At 43.7% G+C, this 13719-nt stretch overlaps 1 protein-coding gene across 5 annotated transcripts in view; it reads left to right on the top strand.

Moving 5' to 3' along the window:
- Positions 1 to 13719, top strand: part of PPP4R1 (protein phosphatase 4 regulatory subunit 1) — a 62684-nt gene that overhangs the window by 28002 nt on the left and 20963 nt on the right. For 2 of the 5 annotated variants that reach the window (XM_043508106.1, XM_038389924.2), the window contains exons 5-8: positions 1299 to 1445; positions 3183 to 3290; positions 4338 to 4403; positions 12730 to 12888. In XM_043508106.1, coding sequence (XP_043364041.1) covers positions 1299 to 1445; positions 3183 to 3290; positions 4338 to 4403; positions 12730 to 12888 — 480 coding nt within the window. The remainder of the gene's footprint in view (positions 1 to 1298; positions 1446 to 3182; positions 3291 to 4337; positions 4404 to 12729; positions 12889 to 13719) is intronic. The other 3 variants (XM_043508108.1, XM_043508105.1, XM_038389925.2) reach the window with 2 other exon arrangements.

The following is a 13719-nucleotide window of genomic DNA, read 5'->3' as shown; positions in this document are numbered from 1 at the left end:
TGGAAACTCCATGGTGGGCCAATTCCTGAAGGGCTTGGACAGGGTTTATCCCCATGTGCGGCAGCCCATTCCCCAGTGGGATCTCAACCTAAACTTGTCCAGGCTATGGGTTCTTCATTTGAGCCCATGGACACCTTCCCTCTCTCCTACCTCTCTTGGAAGGTTGCCTTTATGGTGGTTATAACATTGGCCAGAAGGATCTCTGAGCTCAAGCGCTTACCTCTGAGCCCCCCATACCGTCTTTTACAAAGACAAGGTCCGGTTGTGTCCTCATCCTGTGTTTCTACCCAAGGTGGTCTCCGGTTTCATGTGAATCAGGACATATTTTTACCAGTATTCTTCCCTAAGCCTCATGCCACTTGCAGAGAGCAGATACACCATTCCCTGGATGTCAGGCGTGCCCAGGCCTTCTACATTGAATGCACAAGCCATTTCATAAGTCACCACAGCTCTTTATTGCAATTGCCGGAGGGCTTCCCATCTCATCCCAGCACGTTTCGTTGTGGATCACATCCTGCATTAGAATGTGCTACGACCTGGCCAACGTTCCGCCCCCACCGTTGATGGTGCACTCCAGAAGAGCTCAGGCTTCGTCCGCAGCTTTCCTAACACATGTCCCTGTTCAAGACGTATGCAAGTCAGCAACATGGTCTTCTATCCACACCTTCACATCACACTATGTCAGGGGTCTTAAACACGTGGCCCGCGGAGTTATTTCCTGCGGCCCACCAAGCTCCCCTGTTTACGTTTATTTTTTAAAATCTGTCAGTTAACCAATTTACACTATTAATATGTACATTTTGATTTTTGAATAGTGCTACATTTTTCTTATCAGAAGGCCATAAAGGACAAAGTCAAATGCCTTACAGATGTCTAAGTACATTATGTCAATATAGTTATTTTTATCAACCAAACTTGTAATCCTTTCAAAAAATGGAATTTGTTTGACAAATACTTTCCATAAAACTATGTTGGGTTGGCATTAATTATGCTCTCCTTCTTTAAATATTTACTGATAGTGTCCCACACCAGCCTTCCCATGATTGTGCCTATTTTGCATCACCATTTTGACTTTCAGGAAACATTCTTGCAGTATCTGTAGTATTACAATAATTTACAGTATATAAGTGTTCCTGGACACGACATTTTATTTTTTAATGTTATAGTTTGTAGAAGAATTTAAGAACACGTGCCCTCAACCTTGACGGGCTATGAGGGCGTGTCTGTATATCTCCCAGTGTATATCTAAAAACTGTCTCCTGTAAACTCTGGTTTCCACTTTGTTTTTCCTATGATAGGTGAGAAAAACAAGTCAGGCAGCATTGCTAGTTCTGTTGGAACAAGAACTTATTGAGAGATATGATGTAGAGACCAAAGTATGCCCTGTTCTTATAGAATTGACTGCGCCAGACAGCAATGATGATGTGAAGACAGAGGCTGTGGCTGTGAGTAAATCAGTGAAACTGAGCTTTACGGTCTAAGGTTTGAGTGAACATTTGGTGTTGTAACATACACTCATTCCTATACATTTGCTTTCTACAGCTAACTCTCTGTATAACTTTTCATGAGTGATGTACCTGAGTATTTAGATTCTCCTATCTAAACTGTATCGTTAAATTTATTCACCTAAATTTGGGTTGTTTCAGATTATGTACTATATGTATTTTATTACTTTTAAACCAGATTTTGTACTTTTGGATAATCTAAGCACTATACCAAGATGTACAGACACTCTTTTTTTCCTTAACCTGTGTATTATATAATTTTTAACATTAGCTTTAATAAAGGTACTTGGGTATTTCTAAAGCACTTACTATTGTGATTCCTCAGAGAGAAATGGCTGTCAGTAAATTAATTCTTAGCATTCTTTGCACTATATTGCACATAATCAGGGTCATGTTTGAAATAAATTACTTTACATTCCATAAAAGAAGAGAGACCCAACTGGACAAGAAACTCAGGAGATTAATTGTATTATCTGATAAAGTGTTTTCTATTTTGGGAGCTCCCTTTTATGGCCATTGACAGTTGATTGTTTTTGTACTGTGTTCCTTTCTTTAGTAGAGAATTCTTGGTACATGAATTGTGTTGACCTTTACTTTGTGGGCTTATTCTCCCTTTTATCAACACCAGCATCTCTGAATGTAATGCTCATTCAGACAGACTTGAATGAATTTTATCAGATGGAATTTAGAGTAATGGATGGACTAAGTTCAGCAACTCAGTGGTTTAAACCAGTACAAATTTATTAAACAGTCCTCTTAGATTGTACGTGTTTTTGAAGAATAAAAATTAATCATTTAACTAAACCATTTAACGAGTTAATTTATAATAGTATAATGACACGTGATTAAAATCCTCACCTTCTGCCAAATGCATTGTAAACCACTCTATTCATTCTAGATTTTCTTTTTACACTATAAGAGCATAAGAACGGCCATACAGGGTCAGACCAAAGGTCCACCTAGCCCAGTATCCCGTTTTCCGACAGTGGCCAAAGTGCCCCAGAGGATAGGAACAGAATAGGTAATCATCAAGTGATCCATCCCGTTGCCCATTCCCAGCTTCTGGCAAACAGAGGCTAGGGACACCACTATCCTTGCCCGTCCTGGCTATTAGCCATTAATGGAGTTATCCTCCATGAACTAATCTAGTTCTTTTTTTGAACCCTGTTATAGTCTTGGCCTTCACAACATCCTCTGATAAGGAGTTCTACAGACTGACTGACTGCGTTGTGTGAAAAAATACTTCCTTTTATTTGTTTTAAACCTATTATTAATATTAGTATTAATTTAATTTGGTGACCCCTAGTTCTTATGTTATGAGAAGGAGTAAATAACACTTTCTCCACACCAGTCATGATTTTATAAACTTCAATCATATCCCCCCCCTTAGCTGTCTCTTCCAAACTAAAAAGTCCCCGTCTTATTAAACTCTCCTCATATGGCAGCTGTTCCATACCTCTAATTTTTTTGTCCTTTTTTGAACCTTTTTTTGTCCTTTTTTTGAAACTTTTCAATATGAGATTTACAAGTATCAGAAAAATTCAGGATCATGTGCATCAGGATTTAGCTTGACTGTAGTTACAACTTTAATAATACAAAAAGGTCATTATTTAATGCTTGTGAAACTAGTTTTTCTGTTATATAGGCATTCCTAATCAGTGTTTTCTTTCTTATTAGATAATGTGCAAAATGGCTTCCATTGTGGGGAAAGACATCACAGAGAGACTCATTCTTCCTAGGTTTTGTGAGATGTGCTGTGATTGCAGAATGTTTCATGTTCGTAAGGTATGAATTTTTCCCTGTCTGGTTTGGTTCAGCTGTTTACTTTAGATTTAAAGGCACATAGTCAACCTAAAAACCACATTTGTGTGAAATTATTTTTATCTTCTGTTGTTACCTGAAATACCGAAGATAACTATAAATGAAAGAATGAGCAGGTGTGGAAATTGCTGCAGAATTGTATTCTAGAATCTTGGCTTTTGTTTAAAAATTAAAACTCTGCTTCTAGCCCTTATGGGTGTGGAGATTACACTTGATTCATGTTTTCAAGGTTAACTGATGCAGTTTCGCTTGCCTGACCCACAGCTCTCTGGGAGAGAAGGAAGGGTATATCAAGGCAGAGCTGGCACTGGGCATAAGCGGACCAAGCAATTGCTTAGGGCCTTGAGCAGCTCAAAGGGCCCCCCACCTCACTTTTTTTATTATAAGAACTTGCTTGTTTTAGTGGGTGGGTGGGGGTGTGTGTGTGTGTGTGTGTGTGTGTGTGCGCGCGCGCGCGCGGGCACACAGGAAATATTGCTGCTTAGGGCCCCTGTTTGGGCTAGCAGTGGCTTAATATCAGGGTATTAAAATAAATTAATGCTTCCATGGAATTTAGACATTTCAGCTATGTAATTTGGTTCCATTTTGTACCAAAGAGTACCTGATACTACAGAAGAAATTTTCTCTAATTTTTTTTTTTTTTTTAGTTTTACTGTGTGTATTTGATAACACTTTGGGTATAATAAGTTTCACTTTTTCCTTTGTATCTAGTTAGTGTCCCACATTCTTTCATATGGAAGAAGGGGAGATAAAACATTTACAAAAAAAATAATAAATTGTGATTTTTAAAACCACACAAATTGGCAGGTGTAAGGTGTAGTACCTGAAATTACTACTAATCGTTTTTTTGAAACTGACTTGATTTCAGGTTGACTTTATTATGGGGAGTATATTAAAATTGTGGTTGTGCTGGCTATTACAATACCTTTGCAGATGATGAAACATTGCAATGATCATAAATCAGTTATTTTTAATGAATGTAATTTACTTATCTCTAATTTTTGTCTGCAGGTATGTGCAGCCAATTTTGGAGATATCTGCAGTGTGGTTGGGCAGCAAGCCACTGAAGAAATGCTTGTAAGTCTTTGTACAAAAGTCAGGTTGTTGAGTTATGGCTGTAGGTGTATATATATTCTCCTCACCCTTTCAACACCTTCCTTGCAAATAAACTACCTAAGAGAACTCGAAAGTGGGGAAATGACTAAGTTAAGTTTGCACATGCACCTGAACTCTGTCCTTTTAAAGAGTGTATTGCAATACATTTACACAATTACATAACGTTATTTATGCAGAACCATTGCCTCTTTCATCACTCATTCTCTGAACATTTTGTATTTAATGACTTTCATCAATTCCGTCTGAAGTACATGGTGCTACAGAATATTTTTTTCACCTCTGCAACCTCGGATACATGTGTAAGATGTGGAGTTGTTTGAAAAATAGTATGTGATCATGAAATGATCAAATGCTATCAGACCTGCGCATACGCGTGTAGAGTTGAGGTTGCCTGCATATCCTCAGCTTGGGCTTTTCATGAGTTTTGAGTGCTAGCACAGCTTGCATGTACATTTAATATAGTTTTTAGTAGGGTTTTTTAAAAAAAAAAAAAAAAATGGAGAGAGAAGGTGGTGGGACAAGAAAGGAACTTACGCTGCAGGACTGATAGCTCTTCCAGCTTTTAAAAAATTGGCAGTAGAGTCATAGAAATGTAGGGTTGGAAGGGACCTCAAGAAATCAAGTCTAGCCCCCTGCACCGAGTCGGGATCAAGTGGTTGCTTACCTGAGATGTCAAGGGGTGCAGGTCTTCCCGTATTTTGACAACTGGCTCATCAAGGGCAGGTCTCGGGTACAAGTGCAGAGGAGCCTTGATCTGATGCTTTCCACCTGCCGCGAAGTGGGTCTGTTAATAATAGGGGCACGGCTCGACTCCACGCAAGCCAGAGCCTTCCTTCCGGCAGCATGTTTTCAAGCCATGTTAGACCTGATCTCCCATATGAAGAACCACCCACTCACCACGGCTCTCGCCTGCCTGCAGTTGTGGGGCTACATGGCTGCATGCACGTAAGTGGTCAGTCATGCCAAGCTCCATCTCCGGCTGTGGCAAGGACCCTGGGTTGGTAGTTGAACCCTGGGTTGGTGTTGGAGGAAGCTGCCTTCATGGCCACAGCTCCGTCACTGACCCTGGTCTCTGATGCTTCAGACCTGGGCTGGGGAAACCACCTGGGCGAGCTCAGTACCCAGGGCTGCTGGTTGCGGGACAGTCTGGTCCTCCATATCAACGTCAGGGAGTTCAATGCGGTTTGCCTGGCTTGCCAGGCTTTTTTGCCCGACTTGAAGGGCAAGGTGGTACAGGTCCTGACCTACAATACGGCTACAGTGTTTTACATCAACCGACACAGTGGAGCCGGTTCGTTGGCCCTTTGCCAAGAAGCTCTCTGCCTTTAGGACTTTTGTGTGCGGCATGCCATTCATCTGGTAGCCGCGCACCTACCCAGGACCAGAACATATTAGCAGATCGCATCAGCAGGACCTTCTCATCTCGCCATGAGTGGTCACTCCACCCAGAGGCGATCAGTGTAATCTTCCGGAAGTGGGGGACTCCCTAGGTGGATCTGTTCACATCCAGGCAGAACAGGAAATGCCACGTATTTTGTTCAATCCAGGGGATGGACAGGGGTTCCCTGTCGGATGCATTTCTCCTCCTGTGGTCGGGGGCTCTGATGTACACCTTCCCACCAGTGCCGTTGATTCACAGAGTCCTAGTGAAGATCAAACGGGATAGGGCAAAGGTTATCCTAATAGCCTTGCCAGCACTTGTTTGGCATGCTATTGGATCTTTTGGTAGCTGCCCCACTGCAGCTACCCCTCTGGCCAGATCTGCTGTCCCAGAGCCATGGCAGTCTTCTGCACCCAAACCTGGCAGCACTGCACTTGACAGCATGGCTACTGCATGGCTGAATGTGGACGAATGGGAATGCTCGGCCCGGGTTGGGTAGCAGAAAACCCTCCATCAGAGCGACTTACTTGTCCAAGTGGAAAAGGTTCACGTGGTGGGCCTTGGAATGACATGTCTGGGCTGAGAAGACTTCGCTGCAGGAGACCCTGGATTATCTGCTGCACCTCAAACTCCAAGGTTTGTCTCTGTCATTGATCAAGGGCCTACCGGCTGCTATCTCGGCTCTCCATCCTCCATTCCAAAGCAGGTTGATCTTTGCTCACGACATGACGGGCCAGTTTTTGAAAGGTCTGGAGCGTCTCTACCTGCATGTCTGGGATCCTGTCCCTCCCTGGGACCTGAATCTCATGTTGTTGAGGTTCATGGGGTCTCCCTATGAGCCACTGGCTTCCTGCTCTCTCCTGCTTCTTTCTCGGAAGGTTTTGTTCCTGGTTGCAATAACATCAGCCTGCAGGGTGTTCGAGATCAGGAGGCTTATTTCAGAACCACCCTACATGGTCTTCTACAAGGATACGGTCCAGCTGCAGCTGCACCCAGCATTTCTGCCCAAGGTTGTTTCCTAGTTTCATACTGGCCAGGACGTATATGTACCTGTCTTCTTTTCAAAGCCTCATACATCAGAGGAGGAACGCAGGCTGCACTTGCTGGACATCAGAAGAGCGCTGGCCTTCTACGTAGATAGAACAAGGTTGTTCCTTAAGTCAACGCAGTTGTTCGTTGTGATGGCAGACAGAATGAAAGGTCGCCCAGTGTCTGTGTGTAGTGGGGTGGTTACCCGCTCCTGCCTGGTGGGGCTTAAAAGTAGCCCTGGCAGAGAGCCAGGGCTGAGGGCAAGAGAAGTTAGGCTGATTGGGGAAATGGCCGCAGCGGGGCCATGGCCCAATCAGGCCGCAGCTGGGCCTATAAAGGGGCTGCTAGGCTGAAGCTTAGAGTCTCTCTCTGCATTCAGAGAGAGAAGGGCCTGGCTGCAGGGACCGGAGGGAGTACTTGGAGTGGAGCAGGGCAGGGGAGCTCCGACCTGGAAACCCCCAGGCTGCGAGGCCTAGATTAGGGCCTCCTTAGGTACTGGGGTTGCAAGGGGTAGCCTATCAGTAGACAGAGGCAGCAGGTCCAAATCCCCTTGCTTGTGAGGAGTAGCTGATACACTGCAGTCTGCCCTGTGGAGCAGGGCTAAGCAATAACTGGCAGTAGCCAAGACTGAGGCAAGGTGGACGTAGTGGGTGGGGGTTCCCCAGGGAGGGGAGACCCTCGGATATTGTTGGGGTTTACTGCCCGGGGACAGCACTGGGTCCTGGGAGGGACTGGGGCTGGCGGTAAGGTGGATGATCAGACGGCAGAGGGCGCTCCAGAGGCTGACGAGCTAATTCCCAAGGGCAACCAGCAGGAGGCTCTGTCGGGTGAGTCCGGCTCTATTACACTGCTCAAAGGATTTCGTCCTGGATCACGGCCTGCATCCACTACTGCTATGAGCTGGCAAAAGTGCCTCCACCAGGAATCCTGGCAGCACACTCGACAAGGGTGCAAGCGTTGTCATTGGCCTTCCTGGCGCAGGTGCCAATCCAGGAGATCTGTAGGGCCGCTACCTAGTCTTCTGTCCACACGTTTACATCTCATTATGCACTTACCCAGCAAGCTCGAGACGATGCTGGCTTTGGCAGAGCAGTGCTGCAATCGGCATGACTATGAACTCCGAGTCCACCACCATGGACACTGCTTGTGAGTCATCTAGAATGGAATTGACATGAGCAAGCACTCGAAGAAAAAATAGTTACCTACCTTTTCATAACTGTTGTTCTTTGTGATGCATTGCTCATGTCCATTCCCATTACCTGCCTTCCTGCCCTTCTGTCGGAGTTGCTGGTAAGAAGGAACTGAGAGGGCGTAGGGCCAGTGGTGCCTGATACACTGACGCGTGAGCGCAGCACTCAAGGGGGCACCACATCCAACCCTAGGGATACTGCTAAAGCAAAAATCTCCGATGACCGCACAGTGGGCGCATGCACACCTAGCATGGAATGGACATGAGCAACACATCTTGAAGAGCAACTGTTACGAAGAAATAGGTAACCATTTTTTCTCCCTGAACATCGGGACCAGTTCCAGACTTTTAGAGCAGAGGGTTAGCTCTTAGCAAGGATATCACTGTACGCCTCCCTAGATGAAGCACACACCGCAACTTGTTGCATCTCTGCTGCTGTCGTCATCCATCAAGGATCTTGGCTGCAACTGTTGGGATTTCCTAGGGAGGTCCAAAGAACCAGAGAAGACCTTTCTTTTCGTGGATTGAAACTTTTCAGTGAGTCCACTGATGAATCCTTGCACACCTTGAAAGATTCCAGGGCCACACTCGGGTCTCTTGACATATGTACACCTGCAAGTAAAAGAAAATTTAGCAGGTATGAAATGGCAGAATGGTGCCATCCAGTCCAATTCTCTGGCTTTCGTAGACCTGTCAAACCACTTGAAGGAGACCTTCCACCACGACCACTGCTACCACACAGGCCACCTCCTTATTGAAATGTCAATTTTGAGGGTTTGGTTGAGGGTCCAGAATACCTCCACCTCAGGAATCTTCAGCTGTACTACACTACTCGACCTCTTTCCTTGGGAGATACTCTTTCCCATTTTTGAAGTGCATGGGAGAAAATTGCATTTGGTAAATAAGTTTTGGAGGTTATAACATTTGGTTACTCCATCCATTTCATCCCCATCCTATTCGTCACCCCATCTACTCAGGGACTCTTCTCACAAACACATTTGCCGAGACAGGAAATCATCTCCATTCTATCTAGTGGGGCCATAGACCCAGTTCTAGTTCAGCACAAACAGAAAGGATTTTATTCCAAGTAATTTAGTGGTTGGTCCAAAAAAGAACGGAGACCAAAATTATATTTGAATTCTAAATGCCTTCATGAAACACAGAAATTCAGGATGGTAACTCTCTCAGCTGTAATTCTATCATCAGATTCTGGGAATTGGTTTGTGGCCATCTACCTTCAGCATGCATACTTTCATGTCTCCATTCACTCCCTTGCAAGAGGTTTTTTCATTTCAGAGTTGGCCAGGATGACATCCAGTATCAAGTGCTGCCCTTTGTACTGTCATCTGCTTCAAGATTTTTCTCCAAAGTCCTGGCAGTAGTAACTGCTCACTTCCATCTGTGGAGAATAATAGTCTTCCCCTATCTTGATAATTGGCTCTTCACGGGCCAGCCATATATTGAAGTCTTCTCTGCAGTACAGACAACCGTGAGCCTATTCTGCAATTTAGGATTTCAACTCAACATCCAAAAATCCATTTGACTCCAGTTCAATAGGTAAACTTCACAGGAGCTTCTCTGGATGTCCTAGTGTCCAGAGCTTACCTTCTTGCACACAGATTTATTACACTGACAAGCCTTATCATCAAGATACAAATAAGCCCCCAGTCAATAGCAAGAAATTGCCTTCAACTTGTTGGTGATATGGCAGCTTGTAATTTTGTAACACAACATGCCACAAAAACTTCACTGCTTCTAAGGGTGGCTCAGAACAGTCTGTATCCCAATCAAGCTGGTGTCTGTCCATCAGGCGCTAGACTTGCTCAGTAGGTGGAAGAACCCATCCAGAATCTGTACTGGAGTTCCTTTCACTCACTCTCTTCTACTATCACCATAACTTTTAGATGCATCACTTGTGCAAAGGGACGAACACCTAGTGGGGGACACTGTCCAAGGCAAATAGTTGCCTCCAGAGTGTCTCCTACAGATCAACCTCTTAGAATTAAGAGCAGTCTGGAACACCTGTATCCACATCCTTTCCTTAATCAGGGGCCAGTCCATCAAAGTCATGACAGATAATATAATCTGTACATTCTGTATAAATCGTCAGTGAGGGATATTTGTGCTGAAGCAATAAAGCTGTGGAACTGGTTTATAGCCAATCACACCCTCATTTCAGCCTCTTATCTTCCAGGCATTGCAAAACACCATGGCTGATGATCTGAGCAGACGTTTCTTCCAATATTATGAGTGGGAAGCGGGAACTGGACTCTTGGATTCTCAAGTGTTTTTTTTCCAGGTTTCTGAAAATGGAACTCTTTTCGATGCCTGCCAACAGAAAGTGCAAGAAAATTGTGCTTGAGAGGACTGGGTTGTCAATCCTTGGGAACACCTTTCTCGTTCCTTGCAGGAGAGGTCTTCTCTATATCTTCTGACATTGTGGATTCTGAGGGTGTTAAACAAGATCAAACAAGACAAAGATGGAGTCGTTCTAATTTCACCAACTTGGCTGAGGCCGGTCTGGCATACTTACCTAATTTACTTCGCCTCCTGTCCAGCATTGCAACTTCCAACCACTTCCCATCTGCTGTCTCAGAACGCTAGTTGGACTCCTCCATTCCAACCTGGCCATCCTCTGACTCAACGCTTGATTCTCAGAGAGAGAGAGAGATTCTGTTTGACAGGTCCTATTAAACAGCAGAAAGATCTCTACTAGAGATAATTACTTTCAACAATGGAAGAAATTTCACCATTGGTGTATCCAGCAACTCTTGATCTCTTCATTCTTCTCTTTCCGCTGTTCTTGATTACTGATTGGATTTAAAGAAGTCAGGTCTTTCTGATGAGTTCTGTCAGAGTTCATTTGTCAGCTTTTATAGCCTTTTAGTCCCCAGGGGTTCTCGGTCTTTGCTCATCCCACAACAGCAAGATTCATGAGGTGATTGCTTAAACTTTTTCCCCAAATCAGAGAACCTGTGTCTGTATGGGATTTGAACTTAATCCTTAATTGTCTTATGAAACTTCCTTTTCCGCCACTCGCTGTGGTCTCTGCTGAACTTATCTATGAAAATGGCATATTAGTGGCCATCACTTTTGCTTGCGGAGTCAGGAAATTCGGCACAATGATGGCTGATCCCTCTCCATCCCATCTTACTGTTTTCTTCAAGGATAAGGTACCATTACGCCCACATTCTAAAATATCTCCCAATTTCCACATTAACTAAATTCTTGATCTTCCTGTGTTTTGTCCGAAAGCCACATCAGACTAGTGAGGAAGCTGCCTTGCATACCTTGGATGTTAGAAGGGAGTAGCCTTCTATTTGGACAGATCAGACCATTTAGAAAGTCTACAAGACTTTCAGTTGCAGACAGAACTAAAGGATCCACAATCTCCACCCAAAGATTTTCAAAGTGGGTTTCCAGTTGTGTTCTTGTTTGTTACCAGGCTGCTAAAGTTCAGCCTCCTTTGAGAATAAAAGCCCATTCTACAAGATCCCAAACTAGCTCCATATTAAAAATGTATCAATTGCTGAAATTTGCCAAATGGCAACCTGGGTATCAGTGAACACTTTTTCCAAACACAATATCCTGATATATGCCTCTAGATCAGAAGCTGCTATTGGCACAATAGTCCTTTGTTTATTGTTGGATCCAGCTCCAAAGTGCTCTCCTCCTCCAAGGGATACTCTTGGATGCCTGAAGTGGACTACTGATAGGGACACTACTCGCAGAAGAAGTCATTACTCACATTGTGCAATAACCAGAGTTCTTTGAGAGGTGTCTCTCTAGTTGTGCTCCACTACCCACCCTCCTTCCCCTCTGCTTCAGAGTTTTGTCTCACAGGACGGGTGTCTGGAGTGTATTTTCAGGCCGAACGGGCAGTACTACTGAAAATCTCTGATCAAAGGCACAGGTGCCGCTGAAGTGGAGCACCCATAGGGGGACGCATCTCGAAGAACTCCAGTTACTGCATGAGGTGAGTAACCTCTCCTTTTCTTGCACCAAATGTGGAATTTTTCACAGAAGAACCAGGATGGGCAGTGTTCTATAGATAGGCAGGGACAGGTTTAAAGTCTGATGTTCACAACCTATAAGAGCTAGCAATGGGAGTTTTATATCATTAGAAAGGAGAGATTCTCCATTTTCTGAAGAAGTCCATCATTTGATTTTAACTGGGAATCTTCTCTTTCCAATGGTTATAGTAATCTTAAATGTTTTCCGACAGTAGTAGGTAAAGTTGTCAGAGACTAATGTGATTGTGTCCCTTTTAATATTACCTTTTTCAAAAGGAATTACACAGTGAAGAGTTTATCTTTTGAAATGCTTTTTTAGTTTATGGACAGAGTTATTTGTATATAGGAGAAAGACAGTGGTAAGAGAGAATTAAAGGAAAAATTTAACCGTCAAAAAGAGTGTTTTGCATCCAGGTGCAAACCTTGATGTCCACACACTTCGATGTCCACACACTTCGATGTCCATCCTTCAGATGTAATTTGAGGGGATCTAATTAAGAGGATAGTAGAAATGGCATGCCCTTTTGCTTTGCAAAACCTATATTAACAGATCCTGTTGTGAGCAGCAGGACAAAGAATCTTAACAAGGGAAGTAGTGAGGTAAAGGAGCATAAATTGGAACAAGTAACCCCTATTAAAGCCTTCATAAAAGTTTATTTACTGTGTTTTATATAGCTACCAAGGTTTTTCCAGCTCTGTTCTGATAATGTTTGGGGAGTTCGGAAGGCTTGTGCAGAATGCTTCATGGCAGTTTCATGTGCAACATCCCAGGAGGTCCGGCGGACAAAACTGTCAATGCTTTTTATCAGTCTGATCAGTGACCCGTCACGATGGGTAAGAGTTTTATTTATCAAATAACTGTTTTTCTGTTTGCTTTTTCTTTGATACCCCATGTTAATTTTTTAGAGAGAAATATCTTCTTCGGGTGCATGATTTTGTCAAGTAATTACATATAATGGTTTTGCTGACTGGAGGAAGGCAGTTCTACATTATTCTGGTAAAATGTACTGGACCCTTCCATTGAGAAAAGGTATGTGGAGCTGCAGGCTTCCCTGCTCTTCAGTGTTGCCAAAAGTCTGCTTATCACAAGGAATATCAGAAAATTGCAGATGTAATTAAATTGAATGTATTGAGATTTTTTTTTCTCCATGCTTCACATTCTCTCCTCTCCCCTCCCCCCTTGAAAATCCATCCTTCAAATCTTTGTTAGGGTTGTCAATAGGGTACTCCTTCTCAGAGGCAAGCCTTAGTGCCCCGGATCACCAGCTCTTTGGCTCTGAGAAAGCATGTGAGCCATAATCAGGTAGAATGAAAGAAGTAATAGAAATGGAGGTGAGAGAGGCTCACCAGAAGTAAATGGAATTCAAGCCTGTGGTTCTTATTGAATCAACTTAAATTCCTGACAGTGTAAAATATGGTGTTTCCACTAAACCAGCATTTTTTCTTTCCAGTCACTTGGATCCTCCACTTGGTTGGCGTTCAGACTTACTCACTTTAAACATTGAAATAGCGTGGGAGGGTGAAGCATGCTGTCAACCACAGTCAATGTGAAGATGTGTACAATGATCTGTGAATTGACCACTTTGTCTGCCTCCTGTATTTCATGTCTCACCCCAATCTTTGCCTGCTTAAGGGTTTTTGCCTGGCACTTTCCCATATCCAGCT

Source organism: Dermochelys coriacea, chromosome 2 (genome assembly GCF_009764565.3).
Source record: "Dermochelys coriacea isolate rDerCor1 chromosome 2, rDerCor1.pri.v4, whole genome shotgun sequence".
Lineage (NCBI taxonomy): Eukaryota > Metazoa > Chordata > Testudines > Dermochelyidae > Dermochelys > Dermochelys coriacea.
This window is presented reverse-complemented; position numbering and strand designations above follow the sequence as displayed.